This window comes from Alligator mississippiensis, chromosome 13 (assembly GCF_030867095.1).
Source record: "Alligator mississippiensis isolate rAllMis1 chromosome 13, rAllMis1, whole genome shotgun sequence".
Taxonomy (NCBI): domain Eukaryota; kingdom Metazoa; phylum Chordata; order Crocodylia; family Alligatoridae; genus Alligator; species Alligator mississippiensis.
Window position 1 is genome coordinate 50,355,627 of NC_081836.1, and position 19,720 is coordinate 50,375,346.

A 19,720-nucleotide genomic window follows, 5' to 3' on the forward strand; every position below is an offset into this window, starting at 1 on the left:
GAGAGTTCGAGAGAGGAAAATGAAGGTGGAAAGCAGTGTTCTACCTCCGGAGGCTGTTCAAAAGTTCATCTTCTAGAGATGGACTGTGTTGTTCCCATAAGCATTTCAGGACAAATGTTGCAGTCTGTGTGCAAGATGGCTTGGTAGAGCAGGTTTGGAAAAAAAAGTAGCACGAGTCTCTGAAGGCTGCATCGGCACTTCTCGAACATGTAGCTCATGCCCTGGGCACATCAGTAGGAGCAAGCCTAACAGTCCAATCCAAACAGCCACCCCTATGTGGTTAGAAGCCTGTCCATGATACAGGTCAGCTCCAGTGTGCTACAGTGGATAAATGAGATGGTTTCTGTCCAAGAGAATTAAGCAGTTTAAAACAAGGGCAGTTGGGGAATAGGGAGCAGCACAAAGAACAATATCTAGGGTGGAAACCTATCCCCCTCCCCCCCGATCTCTGTTAAAACACTGAGTCTGCTGTATCTAGAGTCTTGATATATAGAGCAATGGGAAATGCCCTCTATGCCATGGTCAAATGGAAAGCCTAACATTAGGTGCAATGTCACTGGCCAAATCTGGCTGTTGAAACTAAAGCCTTAGCCTTTGAAGTGCTAGTAGGTGAAGCTAGTCTCCTGTAAGGAAAGCGCTCGGAGAAAGCTGGAAACTTGGGAAACAAACTGAGGTGCTGATCATGAGTTGTAGTTCACTTGCATTGGAGAGTGCTGTTGTGCCTGAAGTATTGCTAGAGGCAGGCTCCAGAGACTTAAACCTAGGCCAAGCATGTGGCCCACCTCTGTGCTCTTTAGTAATAGATGGGGAAGGCTTATTTGTTACCGTGCAGGAGGGCTCATTACCATTAGAGTCTGCAACTCCCATCTGCTAGTGAAGGTCTCGCTCTGCTTTAGACATTTACTGTCTTTGTTCTCTGTGGATGCCTTTTAATAATTTAGCAGCACGAGTGCAGTAACACCAGGCTGCTCATTATAAACGGTGCTTGCCCCTGTCAAAGAGTCCAAACTCAAGCCCATCATTGCAAGCAGGTCTGCTGTTTCAAAGGACAGTAACTACCTGGTGTTCAGTCACCTTTGCAAGGCTGAAGGTGAATGTCACATCCCTCATCTGGGTAACAGATTTGGTTTGACAATCCTGGGCCTGGCCCTATAGATGAGCACCACTGACTTTAGCCTGTGTGCGTCAGTTGTGCAATAGTGAATTATCCTTTTTCTTGTGCACGTGTTCCCAGAACCCAAGAGCCCAACAGCTGAGCTCTGGTCACCTTTGCCATCTGTTGGATGAAGGGGCCTCTTCTCTCCTTGGTGGTAGGGTTTCTCTCAAGGCAGCTGGCATAAGATAATCCAAGGCGTTTACTTTGCTCATATAGTGCCCTTGATGGCTGTGTTATAAAGCTGAGTAGCCCTGGCAGGGTCTGCAGGGTGCTGCTGTCATGGCTAGCAGCTGCTCCCTAGGCTCCGAAATAAAACCAGACAGGATCCCATCTATAGAGACTGGATTTGCTGTGCACAAGTCCTCTCTGTGGATCTAGTCACAGCTCACAACAGGAAGGCTGCCAGCCTAGAGGAAGCAGTCTCACCAACTGAGCAGGTAGGAGCAGTGCTGCAGATGAGCTCAGAGGGATTTGCAGGGTTGGCTTGGCTGCAGACTACTTCTAGCCATTCAGCTGGGCAATATTCCTCTGATCAAACCTGCTGTTCAGTTGCTGCTGCAAAACAGGCAGAGGGTAGCTCCCAAATGCATACAGCTGCTTGACAGCTACACAGTGGCTGGAACACGTGCAGAGAGGAGTAGGACAGCCTGTTTCTAGTGCAGAAGGCAGTAGGTGCAAAAGGCAGCAAGACACAAGAGCTCCCATATGTGGGAACCAATGTATAGGCCATAGGTGATACCTCAGGATTTAGGGACCAAGAAGTGATGCTTTGCTCAGTGTTGCCCTGCAGAGCCAAGCTACACCACACAATCCGCCCTCACGGAGAGAAACAGGGAACAAGCAGTTGCCAAAATGAAATGCTCACTCAAACCATAATAGAAATCTCCATTTATTTGAAAAACACATTCTTATAAATAAAATGCAAGACTGTTGGTTTCGATTTACACTTCTCAGACTTGAGGAATCCTAATGCTAGAAAAAGGACAGCTTGAGATGGTGTCTAGCTACACAGCTGCTCTGAGACTTTAAAGCACAGCTCTCACTGTCCTTCCAACACTCAGCTGAAAAACCCCAAGGGATGGAGACAAAGCATAGCCAACACTCAAAAGTTTCCAGAAGGCAGTCTAGTAAGGGAAAAGACTAGGGTCTAGCAGGGATAGACAAGGGTTCTCTACATTGTAGTTCTGGAGGGATGGGACGGGAAGGTTGGTGGAATTAAGTGCGTTTTCCCCCTGCTGTCAAATAACCCATCCAATCTACTTTTTTACAGCAATTGTATCCCATAAGTGGTACTGAGCAGGTCACCAAGAAGAGATGGCTTTACTCATATTTTATTGGCCTATCTTGTACCAAAGCTATTCTCCCATTTCAGTTTCAAACAGAGGACATGGGCTTTTTTTTTTTTTTTTTTTTTTTTTTTGAACAGGCACATAGCATCCAGCTATGCTAGTCTTGTATCTGGGTAACCCCAGCTCTGGGAAGGGTCTGACAGTTATTCTTTTACCACTAAATTACTGTCCTCTGGCACTGTCCAGTCTCCATGAAGCTAGAGGCTTTTTTACAATAACTTTTTTTATTTTTATATTTTAAGTGTGGGAAGCTTTAATAGAAAGCATTTCCGGAGGAACAAACAGTTCCCAGTAAATAAATTACTACTGCTGCCAATCACAATCCTCACAATTCAGATCCCTAAAGAGCAATTTGATAGGCAAATTAGCATCCATTTCAACAATTGGTCCACTTGGAGAGGGAAGAGTCATTTTGAGGCATAAAAAACAAGAGGTTCCTCCAATAGAAACTCGAGAAGCAGCAGCAGTTTAGCCCCATTGCAGCCCAGAAAGAGTTCTCCCACCATTGCTTGTGGGGCTGGTGGAGGAGGAAGAAGTATTACATTTTTAGGCTGTTGTATTCCTCTCCAAGGAGAAAATAGGGTTAATTCTTCCTCCCCGACACAAGTTCCTACAAAATTCCTGAGATTTTTTTTTTTAACTTTTAAATGAAAAAATAGCAAGTTTTTTTTTGTTTTGTTTGGGGGGGGGTTGTGTGTTTTTTTGGTTTTGTTTTTTTTTGGTTTTGTTTTTTTTTAAAGAGTTACCAGGTGGGTTGCCCTTGTAAGTCAGGTCTTCTCCACAGGATCTTTAGAGATGCTCCTCTCTTTACTTAGGCCAAGAGAAACTAGAGCAAGACTCAATGCTGAGAGCGCTGCTGCTCAGCCTGTTCATGGCAAGAAGGGATTGACTTCAACTAGTCCATCTTTTAGCACTGGGAGGCACACTCAAAATCCCAGGCCACCCGTCCTCAGTTTCTTCCCAGAGTGCTAAGATGGCAGCTAGAGACATGCCTCAAAATACTGATGGGATGGGTAAACAGGCACCACCGAATGACAAAGCTTCAGTACTTGAGCCATGGCAGTAGGAACACAGAGCAGGACAGGTCCCCAGTAACAGGAGAAAAAGATCAGGAGATGCCAGCCCTGCTCAGCATCCCACCCATCAGGTTCTTGCTTCTTTCCTTCTCAAAGGTGATGGCTGCTTTTGGGCAGACGCCTCAGTTTCTCTGGCCCATCTGTCATTCTCATTGTGCTCCTGTCACGCCAGGCAGTCCCAGTTGTGAGAACATTTCCAAACTGAAGAAGCCATTAAGAGAGAAAGGAGTTCCAGCATCTCCCAGGTCACTGTCCCCCCTTGGGCATCTCCTACGGTTCATCATCCGAGATGATCAGCACCCTCTTCTCAATGTTTTTGCTTCTTTTGCCCTTGTTCCCCTCAGCTTTGGAGGACACATGTCCATTCTGCCCAGGGCCTTTCATTTCCATTTCTTGCATGGACTGCTGGGTGTACTGCTGGTATGCAGGGGAGAAGTTGTGGATGGCATCCTGGACGATATCCTGAGGGCTCATAGTCTCCTTCAGCCCACTGGAGATGCTCTGCATGGGGGCAAGGTTTGCTGGAAAAAAAAAAAAAAAAAAAAGATTTTGTAGGAACAGAGCTGAAAAGAGGTTCCTAGGCCAAATTCGGCTCCCTGCCTTCACAGGCAACCAGTTGTCCAAAAGGGCCAACAAGAACCTTTGCTCTGGTCCCTCTCGTGCATCATAGCCACAAAACATCCTATAGAAACCCCTATGTCACGTGCCAGGTAAAGAAGAGGGCTCACGGGGCAGTGGCAGGGGATCAGGTAGGTCCAAGTGTGCTCAAATAATTCAAGAACAGAACCGCACCCCGTGCTACAGAGGAAAATAAATGCCTCTTTCCCTCGGCCAGTGATGCTTGTCGATCTAATTTGGGGGAATTCCTTCTTGGCCCCAAAGCTGGCAGTCAGATGGACTCCACACCGGGTGGTTGGATCATCTTTTGCAATTTAGAAAACCAGTTCCTGTCTATATAGGACAGATTAGAGTCCTGGAAGGTCCAACATATTAAATCTTTAGACCAACAGCAAGTAGCAACATGCAGCAATCACAGCATCTGAGCTGTGGCTATGGGCCTGCCGTTAGCTAGGTTGGGGGTGGGAGGGTCCGGCCATGGTACATGGCCACAGGATTCTCACTACAGGCTTTTGGGAGGGAGAGGGTTCCTTTCCACTCTTGGAAGCAGTCGGGTTTGAGAAGTGGGAATTGCTAAGAGTTTCATGCTGGAGCACTAGAAAGTTAAATCCATCTATCCCCAGGAGAAAGAAAAAAAATGTGTCTCATTTTATAGGAACATGAGAACATTTTGCTAACAGGAATTCTTATAAAACACAGCTAAAGGGACAAGGAGAGACATGGCTATCCCACCACTGCTCCATCCTCTGGTCTGACGTGTGTGTGTGGGGAGAGGGGGCAATAGGGCAGAGAATGAACTTGGGCTGCTCTGTGATGGACTGGCAAGCACAGCCCGTCTGGGCAGCGCAGAGGGACACGATGCTTCACTCAGGAATGGTGCAAAGTGTTTCCCAACAGACGGATGTCTAACCCAAGCCAACTGCTCCAAGTCTTGGGAGCCCAGAGATTGCAAGCAGGTCAACAGCAGGTTAGTTTTACTCTGTTCCATACCTCTGCTTCCCTTTTCCCCATGTTTCCCTAGGCAAATGGGAGCTCTCTGGTCAGAACGCAAGCCCCACATCACCAGAATAGCTGGGGTTAAATAGTTTCCTGATTTAGCTGCCACTCCAGGGTCACAGGAACAAGAGGCAGAATTCCCCTCTTCTGCTTCCTCTGTTTTAGTCCCTTGCACTTCTGGACGCTGGCGTTTTCAACAGATCAAAACCCACAGAGCCAACCAGAAACTCTTCCTCCTAGGGGGAAGTTCAACTCCTGGCTCCCACTGCTCAGCCCATGATTGCCCCACTACTCTAGTGGCAACAGACAGACAAGTCCACAGAAGAATTGTGACCCCAACCTCAAGTGACCCTAGTCCTTACTGGTGCTACACAAGGTTTCCCTGTTTCCTTCCTCTTGGGAACTGCAACAATCCCTGCTCTAGGAAAAGGGGCCGAACAGTAGCTTTGAACTGTGGGAGTTAGTTTCTGGTAGGACATCACTAGGTTAGACAAAATCCCTGGTGTAAGAGGGATGCTATTACAGAGACCAACTATTGTTGCTATGGCAGCACCCACGGGCTGGAATTCAGATCCGGGCTCCACTGTCAGCAAGAACCACGTCTTCCGAACACGAGAGCTGGCAACCCAACGAAGCAGCCGGGATCACAAGCAACAGGAGAACAAGGAGGAGATTAACCCCGACACCACACTGTAATGAGTCGGTCTCTCACACGCACACACAACGGTTCTGAGACATTTCAAACAGTTCTCTCTCAAGCCATCTCCTGTTGGAGAGAGCTGCCAAGTTGGGAACTCCCCATCACAGCCGTCCCTCCCAAGGTCTCTCTCCCCGGGCATTTGCAGCTTGCAGCTGCCTAGAGATATCATGAAGAGGAAAAGGAAGTTAAAGGGGAAGAACAGGAAATTGGGAACTGGCTTCTAAGGACTTCTGCCATCTCCTTGATAAGTGCTGAATAGGTTTCCATCTTCCCATCTATGCCAGGAGACACAGAGATATACAAAACATGGCTTCAAAGGAGAATTTACCTGTTGAGTTTTCCTTCTTCTCTCTGTATACCTGGCAGGTAAAGGCATAGCGCAAAGCAATGGAGGCAAAAAGCATCTCAATGCAGATGATGAAATTCTGGTAGCCAGCAGAAACTGTCCCAGCTCCCACCTCCTTTCCATCGATGATCTGAACTTCAGGGATCACCCCACATTTCTCCAGGATGGCCAGCAGCATCCCTGTGCAAAGAAGCAGAAAGGGGGTGGTGGGCTGTCAGTTCTGACTCCATGACCTCTGTTGGTCACACTGATATCATGGTCCAGCTCCCTGACCCACACAGTTTGTAGGGGGATACACCTGTTTACTGAGAGAAGAGGTGTCATAGTCCTAGAAACCTTGATCCCTAGGACCCACCTTGCCAGAAGGACAGGAAGACAACTGCCTTGATAGTGAGGAACTTGAGGACTGGTTCAAATGGGCGCAGGAGCTCCATGGTGGCAAAGTAGAAGAGGAAGAGCGCGTAGAGTGCCAGGCTGACGGAGAAGTTGTAGATGATGGTGATATAGAGGTATCCACTGTGAATACTGGAGGGAGACAGAATGAGTCAGCCCAGCTGCTGAAACCATCCCTGGAAGTCACATTAGCAACTCGTCAGGAACTAAAACGAACAGGTTTATAAAGAGGGATGCAGGACAGAAGGTGCAAAGACTCTGCTGCTCAGATTGAAAGGGGATGTTGCACATTGGCTGTCCTGTAATGCCCAGCGGCAGCATCTCTCTGTATGAACAATGACAACAACTGCAGTCACGCTGTAGACCTCCAAGAGGCTGCATTTGGCCATGTGACAAGTATTGTGGAGAAGATTTACACCACAACAGCTCACATGGCTCGGTCCAGTCTTGCAGTTAGGAGAGAGAGTTGAAGTGGGGAAAGTTCTTTGTCCAAAAATTAAACAGGGCCAAACTAGAACAAGCATAAGGGTGGGAACACCAACAACAGTCCAGCTCAACACTTAACTGACTGTGGGGCCTCCTCCCTTATTGAGGATCTGTAAGGAAATTTTGCCCCCTTATTTAAAGGCAGTGTTTGCTCCACTCCTTACCCCCAAAACACCCATCTACTAAAGTAATCAACTTTGGGGAAGCAGCAGCAGCCCTGGCCCACTGAAACACCCTGTGAATGCCCTTGACTTTTCTGATGCTACCACCACACTCCGGGAAAGTCGGCTCTCCCCCTCCCTGCCCCGACTTCGCCATTCTCACTTAAAGTCGCCATCGTGGTACTTCCCGAATGCCTGTAGGATAATGGTGACGATGGCCATGAGGGGCTTCACGATGCAGAACTGCAGCGTTGCCTGCAATGAAATAGGAAGAATCACTGCATTAATCTAACTACTAGGAGCAAGAGATCCCAGTACACTCCTGCCAAAGCTCTTCCCTGGGCTCTAAAAGGCTGCAGAAACTGTTGTACACAAGTTACAAAAGACATTCCTACTCCACCTAATCTCAAGAGAAAGGGAGAGAACAAGTCAGACTCTTCCACCCCCAAGGGAGGGCAGAGAGCTGAGAAGTGGTATTCCTTTATCTTTCAGCCTCTAAGCAGGCACCAATGCCATTTGCAAAGGTGACCAGCCCTGGACAGCAACTCCACAGGAGCTTCCTATCAGCAAACTGGTCCCATGTGCATCATCTCATCCCCAGCACCTCAAGGAAGAAGTGCATCAGTCTAACCTAACCCATCCCATCATCTCTATGCCATTCTCTTGTGTCAAGAGGACAAACCTCAGCCAAACCCTGTCCTGCTTCCCACCCCCCCCCAACGCCAATCGTCTGTGTGCTGGGCTGGTTTAGGAAGCTTGCCTGATGCCCTGCTTTTAACAGAGCTCCTGGCCCTGAGGTTAGATGCACCAGAGGAACTTCTCCCTGGACTCAGTTACCCACAACACAGCGAGGAAGCGCACTGTAGCCCTATGGAGTTATCATAAAAGGCAGTGAACCCATTTAGAAGTAACCACAGTCACCCTAGCTTCAGCCCAAGACAGGACCCAGACCAGCATGAACTAGACTTTGAGTGGCAGTAGAGCCTCTTGGCAATTAGGACCCATGACCAAATAAGACCAGAAAGATTAAGGCAGGGTCTCCTCCCATTGCTGAGCCTAGCTCCTGACTCAGCAATGAGTCAGATGCAGAGCTGCAGCACATGATAGCAAGCACAGCTGACTGCTGCTGGCCGGGTGCCTGAGGGACTGGACGTGCTGCCGTAGTTGGAGGAGGACCAAGGGCTTAGGAGAGAGGAAAGCAGAACCCCTCCATGAGGCAGCAGGAGAGAGAGGCCTGCCTAGAAAGGACCTCAAGTTTTGATGGCCTGGCTCTCATTGATCTGTGTAACAAGCCAAGGAACAAGCCCTGGGGCAGATACCAACCTGCTTGCAGAACCTAAGGAACCCGATGGAATAGGACATTCCTCGCAGGCAGCAAGTCCCATAAAGGCAACTGGATCTAGAGCCAGAACACAAAGAGATCAGTTGGCGTCACATCTGATGGGATCTGAAAGAACTCAACAGGACTATGGCACTTACACAACAGGCTTCCCCCGGATCTCAGCCATGATGGTGCTCTCCCCTCCCAGGTACTCGAAGCAGAGGCTCAGGAAACTGTAGATGACAAACGCTGGCGAGACAGAGATGGACACGTGAACAGCGGATTGATGCAACCCTGAAGGCCAGTGCTCAGGAAAGGGCTCTCGGTGCTAAGCATTAGTACTTGGCTCCTGGCTGGCAGCCATAGCCTGTCTTCTGGGTAGGAATCGATAAGAGTTTGCTCTAGGTGATGCAAGAGCTGTGGGGTGGAGTGCTCGGGAACTGATCTCACCTATCATTAACTCACTTCCTCTCCAGCTTGATCACTGAGGTTTGGTAACAGACACCATTGGTCATGTTCCCCCTTTTCCTACTTCAAACCCAGTATACATTAACAAAAAAACCCCCATGCACATAGAGAAGGTGGGGAGAATAACACCAGCCTGACCTCCAGAGAGCCAGCAGCTCAAACCAACCCTCCTTCTCCATTCTAAACAATCTGATCTTTCACTCGAAAAGGGGCTGCATTTTAAATGATCGCTACCGATTGCATTTAAAGCCCATCCCACAAAGCATGACGAGATGCAGTGTGGTCTCCCAAGGTCTGTAGACAAGCGGTAGCTCTGACTGAGGGGAATGGTCCCACTCCTGAGCTTTCCTTTCTCCCATCCTAGTTTCTATAGCATCTTTCCATTTGAGATTTATTTTATTTTTTATATCCTATGAAAGCTAAGAAAGGGATGCATCTTCACAGAATAGATATGCCCTTATATTTAAGCTAAGGCATCACCAAAAACTTCTCAACACCTACACTCACATGCAAAGTCTTAAGTGAAGAGGTGAAATTTAACATACCTGACCTAAAGTGAGCCAGACACCTTAAAAAAAGAAAGAAAATTAAACCTTTTCCCTAGTAAAAGCAGGAGCTAATCAGCATATTCAGCGTGGTTTGGTGGCTAAGAAGTTGGAGAAGGGAAAGATCTGATAACTCATCTATCAGGGCTGTCAGCTAGCGTGGGACTGTGCTGTATACTCTAGTGGAGAGTGACCATGGATGAGGGAGACAGTCCCAACAGCACACATTGTTAAGCGTCTCACTTTGCTGGAAACACTTAGATTTTGCTCCTGAAATATGCAGCATATTGATCACATTGCAGAGTCCTTGCCTTCTGCAACCACAAGTGCAGGAAGGAGTGAAGGTCTCCCAGGGAGGAGGGAAGCAACCGAATGAAAAGAAATACTTTCATCCTAGTCTGATCCAGAGAAGTACTCTGCTTTTCAGCAAGGATAATGGGGATTGTCACTATTTCATCCTGTTTTGCTATTAGTCATCTATGGCAAGGTGCTGCTAAATCACTCGGGTTTGGCTTGAGAGGCTAGATGTCACCTCAACCCTACCTCGTTCATTTTAGTGGTGTAGTTTCATAGAGACAACACAGAGTATTCACCCCCGTCAATACCCACGACGTGCCAGAGCTTCCTCCAGAGCCAGAGCCAAACCCGCCACTGTCCACCACAGCATTCACCTTCCTCCTGCCCTACCCTTCACCCCAGAGCCACTGGATTCCTCTCCTCCATCTCTGTACTGCTTACCTTCATAACAGTCACGCACCGAGTCAAAGTATACGTAATACTGGTGACTTCCAATGAGCAGGAGGCTGAGCCAGGAGTCGAAGGCATAGATGGGCACAATGAAGAGGATGCGGATGATGTAGCGCTGCTCATTGGGCATGGTGTAATTCCGCAGATGTGAGTAGATCTGGGGAAGAGGGAGAGTCCAGTGACGTTAGGACTGTAGCAAATGCCAGCTGATGAAAACCCTAGAAGCAGACATGGTAAGACACCATTCCCACTTGGCCATCAGGGTGGGGTGGGCTGGGGGAAGGAAAGGGTGTGCCAGGAGATATCCTCAGGTAAGGTTATTTATCTGCCTCCTGCCAGCATCTCACAGCAGATCCAGTTCCCTGACACTCGAATCCTCCAAATGCCATCACGATTTCACCCGGACCCCCAGGAGGCACAGCCAGGACTGAGTAGAGAGAGAATTGGAGGCTGCAGCAGCTCTACACGGCACCAACACTAATGTGGGAGATTTCACCTAGAGCCAGAAACTTCCTATTCATCCCTGCCCCACCAACCCCCTGGCAGTTCCACGCTGGTCCTCTACCCTACTTGTGCACACTAGTAGAGACCTGTCACATTGGTTCAGCCCGAGATCCTCTTGAGCAAGAAACCAAGCCTGAAACAGAACAGTTCGTCTTCCTTGTGACCCAATACATGCCTGCAGGGACAAAGAGCCTCAACCCCACCACACCACTCATCCCAAGAACTACCCCCCCACCCGTGAAGCTGAGCCATCAGTCAGACCCTGCTTTCAGCCACATGAGTGTCAGTCTGGAGTAATTTTACCGATTTCAAAGGAGTTCCTCCAGATTTACACCTTGAATTTGATTCCTGGTACAAGTAGTTCAAGGGGACTTGGATGGGACTTGTGCCCCATGACTGCAGACAAGTGCTGTTTGGGGGGAGTGGGGACATTAAGCAGGGGATTTGGGCTCCCCAGAACAGGGAAGTCACTCCTTTAGCCTCAGGAATACTGACTCCCAGGTAAATAATGGCAGCAAGAAAGGACACACAGGCACCCTACCAGGGGGACAGAAGGACAAAGTCCACTCTCCCGAGCGGTTAGTGCCAGGTTCTCAATGGCTGGAGATATCCCCTTCCACATTTCACTGCTATGAATTTGGCTGAGACACCTGCCTTACTACTGTCAACAGTCTCCGCCACCCCAGGAGGCCAGAGTCAGAGCACTGAAATGCTTGTCCAGAGGGGTAGGGAAAGCAGAAAGAGATAGGATTAGTGAATGCTCTTCAGGCTAGCTTGGTATACTTTATCCGAGGCTTCTCACAAGGTTCAGTGGCCCCTCTAGCCCTCCCACCCCTCTCCAGAGGTCACAATGCACCTACAGAGCCAGGGGGACAGCCTGTGCCTTACCTGGTGGAAGGTGAGAATCAGTGCCGACCACACAAACAGCCCAGAGATCACTTGTGCTGCTGTTGTGGTCAGGAAAATCTGCTGGCCGTCTTGAGTGTAGTTCTGCATGGCCTTAAGCTGGGAGCCGTCTCCAACAGTGAAATGGCTGGGATCCACCGTCGTGAACAGCCCTGCTGGCAGCATGGTCGCAGCCATGCTTGTCGCCTCCACACCACCCTCGGTGGGAGACGCCCCGTTGGTGTGTGTGGTATTACTCATCTGGCAGAGAGGAGAGAGCAAAGGTAAATACAGCAGGGAAGGCAGGCACAGAACAAAGCAGAGAGGAGCCTGTGAACAAAGGTGGAGCCACAAGGAAGAGGAACACGAGGAGTCAGGATGTACAAAGCACAGAGGTGAGCAAGGGAGCTCGCAGTGGGGAAGAACAGGGAGAGGAGGGAGGGAAATCGCACAGGGCTGGAAGCTCACGCGGTTGTCTAGTCCAGCCCCTTGCTCAAGGCAGGAACATCCCCAACTAAACCACTCCAGTCAAGTGCCTGTTGATCCTGCTTTTGAAAAAGTTTCCAAGCATGGAGAACCCACAACTTCAAGGTAGCCTGTTCCAATGTCTGACCACTCTCACTCAAAGTTCCTCCTAATCTCCAGCCTAAATTTCCCATTACAGCTTGAAGTCATTGCTCCTAATCCTGTCCCCTACAAACACAGAGAAAAGCCCACCTTCATCCTCCCTGTAATCACCCTTCAGGTGTTTGAAGTCTGTCATCAAATCTCCACGCAAGGCTCTTCTCCAGCCCTAGTTCTTTCAGCCTTTCCTTGCAAGTCTTGCCTCCCAGGCCCTTAATCAGTTATGTTGTCCTGTGCTGAACTCTTTCCAAACTGTCCATATCTTTCTTGAAGTGTGGGGCCCAAAACTGGACATGGTTCTCTGTGCGAGGCCTCACCGGTCCTGAACAGAGTGAAGGATTCCCTTCCCTTGATTTGCAAGTGACACTCCAGTTAATACAGCTCAAATCTGTAGGGAGCAAACACCAGTGGAGAGGAAGTCATCTCCTGGACTGCAGGAAACGACTGGGGAAATCCAAGAGGACACCTCAGCAGGCAGATAAATGAACAGCTGAGTTTGCCCGAAGGAGATGAAGCAAGGAGCCAAGTAAGGGCCTCGGTATGTCTCCTGGCTATGCTCACAGCCCTTCCCCTGGAACCATCTCCTGAGAGCCTTTTTTGAGCTCCAGAGGTGTTTGCCAAGAGCCCCGGTAAGGCATTAATGTCTTTCCTCAGCAACCTACTAGAAGGGCTAGAGGAGTCAGCACGCTGCCCATACCTGGCCTCTTAGGGGCTGTGCTGGGCTCTTACTGATATCTAGGCCCATTTTACAGCCACATACAACTCAGAGAAATACCTTCTGGGTTTCTGATCAGCCACCCGTTTGCAGAGACACCAATCGTCATTTAAGAGGCTCTTAAAAACTAAACCACCATGGCATTATTTGCTTTTCCTCTTCTCCTGTGGAGGTAGACTCTCAGAACTTGAAAAGATCCATCTCCGGGCATGGAGATACCCTCCTTCCCCTAAGGGAGACCCCTCAGCTCAGTCTCCTCCATTGGTTTTGCACACACATACCTTCTAGCCTGGATTTCCATCCTTTCTGCTGTTCTGTACTTCCTATACACTGGTGAAGGAAACAGGTCCCCTTGCTCTGGGGAATTTACACCTAACCTGCTGTACAGGGTCCCATCTGGCCTGCCAAGCAAGAAAGCAAACTGCAACCGCTTCCTGGTAGAAAGGGAGGGCAGATCTTTGAGAAGCCTGCCCGCCATGCCTCCAGGATACTGGAGGCACAGGATCAGGAAGCCACCATAAGGTCATTTTGCCCAATCTCTCCCCATCTGAGATGGTTTCAATACCGAAATATCAGGGCCATAGGGCCCACATATAAACCCAAGGGAAAGGAGATTCCCTTTACCATTTACTAGGGTTTAACACCTTGACTGGCCCCTCAAAATACCAGTGCTGCACCCCACCCCTGGAGGCAGAATGGGAATCCAGGTCTACCAGCTTAAAACAGCTGTTGTACCCACCTGCACAGCCAAGGTACCAGGCATGGGTGACATCTAGCCCAGAGATGGCTGCGTTTCTCTCTGTACACTGTGAAACACCAAGATCTATGCAGAGATGCTATTTTGCTGGGCTAGAATAGAGAGAGCTCCCTCCAGAGACAGGAGAGGCCTGCAGCCCAGTTGGGTCTGAACATCCCTCAGGGACTTTAAAAAAAAAAAACTCCACACAACACACAAAACTAATTCTACAAGCACCTGGCAACCATTGCAATGCTGTCTGCAGTCACCAGCAGGCTTCCTCCTCCCCATGCTAGATCTCATAACAGGAAAGGATCATCAACATATTCCAGGCACCATGTACCCTGTGTCTAGGTACAGAGAGAACTGACCTAAAAATACATTTTTATTTATAGGGTGGCATCATACCTAAAGGCCTCTAGACACCTAAGTTTCCATGTTTGGCCTTTCATTTCTTCAGCCTGCATTAACTCTCTGCAATGAGATTTTTATAACAATTATTATTATTTTTTTTTAAATCCAGCCTTAAAGGAAGGTATGCATATATTTATGTTAACCAGTACAATCTAATTCCTCCATTTTAGCCACTGATTAATTCCATTTCCCTGAAGACCCACTAGCAGTGTTGTCTACCCAAGTCCCACAGGCAGGCGTGAGCAAAGATCCTTGTTGGAGTTTGAGCTGTTATTAATCAAATATTTAAATAACTTTAAAACAAAGCACAAATTCTTCCCAGAACTTCCTCATCCATCCTCTCCTCTTGATTCTTACCTTGCAGGAGGGGAAATTCAGATGGTGTCAAGTCAACAGAAACACGTACCAGGGGCTAAAAATATCGCTTCCCCCCATGGGTGGGAGACGAGCTGGCGGAGGAGAATTCACATGTAAGTCGAGATGTCCTAACTGCAGGTTGTTTGGCTGTGCACGTTGGCAAGAGCTCAGAGTTCACCCCCAGAATACCCGTACCTGGAAGGCGGAAAAGAAAAAGAGAGCGAGATAAGTGGAGTGAAGAAGAGGGTAGAATTACTTAAAAGTCACCTGACTGCCAGGCTTCTCTGCGTAACAAATACCTGGTCGGATTCACAGCACTTCTCCAGCCACGGGGAAACAGGATTCAAGGGAGAGCTGCATCTGTTTGAAGGGATCTGTCCTTTGGACAGATGGACGCGCCATGAACACCTGCCATGTAAACACTAACAGGATGGCAGAGATAGCGAGGGAGCCCTGGAAATGGAGGGAGCCCAGAGGAAAATTGTGCTTTCTTTTTAGTAGCTATCCTCTTCCCTGTTTGCTTTGCAACCAGCCCTGGAACAGTCTGGTACGGGTGCCGTGTCCTAGCAATTGGACAGTGGGCAGCAGTCAGTCCAGGGCCAGCCCCACCTACTTCCTCTGGGAAGGAGGAATGCTGCGTCTGAGTCTGTACAAGCACAAAGGATACTCCACAACAGGTGGGGGCTCGGGCTGTAAGGAACCGGCATATCCAATAGGTTCGAATGACAGAAGGAAGCCGGTTACTGCCTAGATCTGCTGGCAGCGTGTTGGGGGAAGAGGGAACGCGCTGTAGTTATCCTAACCCAAGATAAGTCTAGGGAAGGACAGAGCATTTGCTCTCTCCCTGCCGCTGCTCAGGAAGAGTTTCCCCCCCTTCCTCCCACCTATGCCTGAAGTAGGAAAGCCACATGCAATAACACTGATCAGCATTCCCCAAAGCACAGCCTGATGTAAATTATATGGACAGTCTCCATTCCCCCAAGCATGGCAAAGCTTTTCCAGGCACTTACAGGCACTAAAAGCAGTTGTTAGGCACAGAGTTCCTGCTCCCCCAAAGGCAGGTAGTGTTCTTAGCCTCCACTTATTTGCTCTATTTTTAAAACCATGCCCGGTTTTATGGTCTGTGGCATTTAAGCACTCACCCATCAAAAAGCTAAGGTGCGAGACAGGAGGGAAAGAACTGACCATATCACAACAATTAAACAACAAGACTCTTTGAGGCCAGCTGGCTTTCACCATTTCATTTTCATGCCTGATCTCCAAAATGTTTCATTTCCTAGAATCTGCACTTTATTGATCCAAAGCCCGCTGAGGTCAGAGTGAGCCTTTCAGTTGAGAGCCCAAAGGTCTTATGGGGTAACCCTCTCCTTTCCATTAGGTTATAGCAATACCCATTTTGGGTCAGCAGAAAAAAGAGAATTCTGTAATCCAGTCTGAAGATGACCCTAAAACAGAGCACATGGGCTGCTCATCATACCCCCCACCCCCAAATCCCCCAGCAAGATTCAAAGGATGCTTTTTGCTCTTTTTGTTAAAGGCAGAGATGCCCCTCTCTAACAACCTGATTCATCCAAATAACATCTCCCCAACAAGCGAGGATAAATGAGCACCATGTGTGGCCTGAGATGAAAAGCAACAAGAGATGCTAAGAAAATAGCCAGAAGAGAAAAGTATTGTTGCTAGGACCCCAGGCAGAACGCTGTGCCCCCTGCTCCCAAAAATTATCCAGCAACATATGGGAGACAAATCTCTGAATAGGAGCTCAGTTCATATATGCACTTAAAAAACAGCAGAGATCAAAGTGTGCTAATTGGCTCTAAGCTGGCCTGGTGTCTGACAGTTTCCAAAAGTGTGGTAAGGCTCCATGATGGTTGCATCTCAATCAGATCTGATCACTCAGCAGGAAGAGATGCTTTAACTGCCAGAACCACACGGTCACCTGAGGACACAACCATCCAGCTGGGCTATTGCTTCTCACGCACGCTCTCCTTTCACAAAGATTTTATAGATCAAATTCTGTCCTCGCTTACACCTTTGCACCCTCCATTATCTTCAGCCTTCATTACAGCTGCATAGGCATGGGGTTGTGAAGGAGGAAGAGAACAAAACTGAGTTTATATTATCTTCATAACCAGCCACAACACACTAGAAGGAGATCATAGTCTGGATGTTAGATTCTGGGTTCACAGGACTAAGAGCAGAATTTTTTTTAATTTTTTTTTTTTTAAATCAGAGTTGAGGCATATCTAGAGGACACTGTACTTACTCTAGACCTCCCATTAACAAAATGTTTAACTATAAAGCATGGCAGTAAAAGCATTTTTCAGCCGGAACAACCTAGTTCAAAGATGACAAGTAACATTTGCTTGATCCCAGACTTATCACAACTGCAAAGCCGATTTCATAGAATGACCAGCCTCTGCTCCTCAGATCTAAAACAGTCAATGCAAATGGCAGCTTTCTTTGGTGACAAATACAACCTGGAGAGATACAGCTTTATCAGTGACTTGCTATCTATTGCTGGAAGCAGGGTAGATCTCCGATACAGGCAGGTCTATAGCGACCATCCCTAAACAGCTAACCGCAATACCACTGTTACTCATAGCCCATATCCAATCACAGCAGATCCTTTTCACCATTCACCAGCTTGCAGCTCTTCCTTCCTAGGCTGCAAGGCAATGCAGACAGCCCTAAATGATTAGAGACCCCCCCCAGCCACTTACAACAGGTCAAAATGCTCACGTGATGTATGGTGTTCACGTGTGCGTGCCTCCTCTGCTACTCCACAGAGAATACACCTATTCTGGACCCCTTCTCTAGTTCACTCTGTGTTGAGCTGAGCCCCTCTGGCTTGCTTGACTTAACAGTTAGGTTGTAGTTCCTGATTCCCAACACTTGTACAACACAGATGACAGCCCAAATAGATGGTTTGCAGGTGATTTCAACTTTGCTTGGGCCACTCTACATTTCCAGCAGTTGCACAGTGGCACATCAGTCACTCTCTGGTTTTAGTCTTGACCAGGTGATGGTGTGTTATTAACAGGCTCCCTTACCTGTCCTGATCAAGGCTGAAGAAAATTAGGAGCTACATTCAGCAATAGTAGGACTACTCCACCAGCCAATGCTGACAAGATAGCTGCTGTTGTAAGACTCTGTTAATAGCTTATAACAACATTCATTAAAAACAACAGCCTCTAAATAGTGCTGAGCTGGATTTCCCAGCTCTGGAATGTAATTAGATGCCAGCTGTGCTGGGTAACTGGTCATTTCCAAGCTGCTAGAGACCCATTTGCTTCCAAAACAGAAGGTGGAAGAGTGGAGAAAGGAAAAAGAATGTGATGACTAAGACACTCACCCTCCTGACTGAACTCTGTGAGAACCCACATCCCATAGAGATCAGGGCTCAAACATGCTAAGGCAATGGGGATCTGAGCCCCAAATGTTTTCAGTTTAAAAAAAAAAAAGACACCTTCAAGAGACAGCAGAGTATTACGTTGCCACCTGCCATTTCTATTCCGCTCTAGCTAATGTGGCACAGGTGGAGCTGCCCTATGCCCACCTTTGTTCACACCACTCTCACAGACAGGGCTGCTTCTTCATCCCAAGGGGACGGTCTCCCCTGCGGTTGCAAGACAGGATGCCCAGGTTCTGTACCCAACTCTCTTGGAGCGCAGCTACAGCCACATGGGTCCACCTGCCCCAGCCCTGGAAGGCAAGATTTTAAAAGCTGGAGGTTCTGCAAGTGTCGGGGACAACCGGCAGCCGCCCCACAGAAACTATGGGCTTCAGGACAACTCCTCCTTGTCCTCCTCACTGCAGCTCGTACCTTAATAGCGCCTTTGATCCTTGGGCAGAGGCCAAAGCTCCCGTACAGCAGCTGGGCTGCGGGGCAGGGGGGTGCAGGTCAAGCAGGGATTTACCCCCGTGCTCCCTCCCTGCGCCTTGCAGCTGCCAGGCCCCCGCTTCCCCAGTGCTGCTCTGCAGCTGGTGGGGCCCAGCCCTGAGCTCCCAGGGGCAGGGGGGTGAGCCCAGCGCTGGGCCCTTCTCCCGGGTAGGAGGGATCCAGCACTCACCGTGCAAGCTGCACCTAGTCCCTGCTGCTGCTTCCTGCTGGCTGGCCCCACTCCTGCCCGCACCTCCACCTGCCTCCGCCCAGGCTCCTCCCTCCCTCCTGCCTGGGACTGTTCTCTGCTCCCGGTGCCTTTGTCCTCTCTTGTTCCCCAGATTTTCAGGAGCAGCCCCCTCCACCCTGGCTGACCCCACACCAGGCACATTTGCCCTGCAGCAGAAGTGCCCCAAAGCCTGTTTGGCTGCTGCAAAGTGCCTCCCCCCTCCCTCACCTCTTCTCAGTTAGGCTCTTCTTCCTGGCACAGTTTATGTCCTTGCCTCCCTCCAGACACCAATGCTTGGCAAGGGTCCCCCTCCGTATCCTGCAAGCCCCCTGGGATCTCCACTGGCGGCTCCCACATGGATCTACGGGCACCCCTAACACCTGCCCCTGCTGCCAGGCATGTGCCAGGTCTCCCTTTGCTCTCTGGAGTGCACCAGGTTGAGCCCCTTCCTCGCCTCCTCAGGAACCTCTGCAGAGGGTGTGGATGTATAGCTCCCTGTATTTGTGTCTATGCTTTCCCCATTGTGGCCACAGCAAATCCCAGGACCTCTCAATCTCTTCCTGGCCCTAGCTCAGGTGGGCATCTAGCTGACAGAAAAGCAGGCTCCAGCCCAGCTTCCTGCCCCTCATCCATTCACATCTCTGGGGAAGAGTTTCCCTGGGAAATGTCCGCTGGCTCCTTGGTCTTGTTCGAGGGTCAGTGGGCACTAGCTTTGCTTGGTACCCCATCCTCTAAGCACTTGTTAGTAAGCTTTGACCCACACTCCCATCCATTTTCACTTTAGTTCACAAAGTATCCCAATGTTACACACTTAATAGCCCCTTTTAATAACAGAGGAGGCAACAATTTCTTTGGGGCCCAGCCCCACTGCCCCTCGCCATGCATACCAAATAGGCCTGTCACTGTTTATTTTCCAGTTCCACGGCTAAAAAGTTGCAAAACATACATTTCCAGTTTGCTGCGCTTCTGGCTCCTTGCTCAGGGCTCCCACACCCAGAAAATAAACACCTG

General features: G+C 49.1%; 1 protein-coding gene across 12 annotated transcripts; it reads right to left on the minus strand.

Moving 5' to 3' along the window:
* Positions 1-2,029: 2,029 nt before the first annotated feature.
* TMEM184A (transmembrane protein 184A) lies at positions 2,030-18,777 on the minus strand. 12 transcript variants are annotated; one of them, XM_059716383.1, is made up of 12 exons: positions 18,671-18,777; positions 18,424-18,479; positions 18,157-18,302; positions 14,598-14,792; positions 11,755-12,012; positions 10,354-10,519; positions 8,761-8,851; positions 8,605-8,680; positions 7,445-7,536; positions 6,597-6,766; positions 6,224-6,421; positions 2,030-4,102 (listed from the first exon to the last, which is right to left on the minus strand). In XM_059716383.1, the coding sequence occupies exons 5-12, from the start codon at positions 12,010-12,012 to the stop codon at positions 3,852-3,854; spliced, it is 1,302 nt and encodes a 433-aa protein (XP_059572366.1). In that variant the 5' UTR covers positions 14,598-14,792; positions 18,157-18,302; positions 18,424-18,479; positions 18,671-18,777; the 3' UTR covers positions 2,030-3,851. The 12 variants fall into 12 exon arrangements, with proteins under 12 accessions (XP_059572366.1, XP_059572373.1, XP_059572371.1 ...); XM_059716390.1 differs by lacking the exon at positions 18,671-18,777 and adding an exon at positions 14,235-14,300 and having other exon boundaries at positions 14,647-14,792; positions 18,424-18,633; XM_059716388.1 differs by lacking the exon at positions 18,671-18,777 and adding an exon at positions 14,235-14,300 and having other exon boundaries at positions 18,424-18,633.
* Positions 18,778-19,720: the final 943 nt, after the last annotated feature.

Bases quoted from the DNA above. Each gene is read 5' to 3' on its own strand.
- TMEM184A (XM_019494778.2), bottom strand. From the start codon at position 12,012: ATGAGTAATACCACACACACCAACGGGGCGTCTCCCACCGAGGGTGGT. The intron at 8,681-8,760 runs GTAAGTGCCATA...TTCTGGCTCTAG, and splicing joins ATCCGGGGGAAGCCTGTTGT to ATCCAGTTGCCTTTATGGGA. The intron at 6,767-7,444 runs GTGAGAATGGCG...GTCTCCCTCCAG, and splicing joins TACCACGATGGCGACTTTAA to TATTCACAGTGGATACCTCT.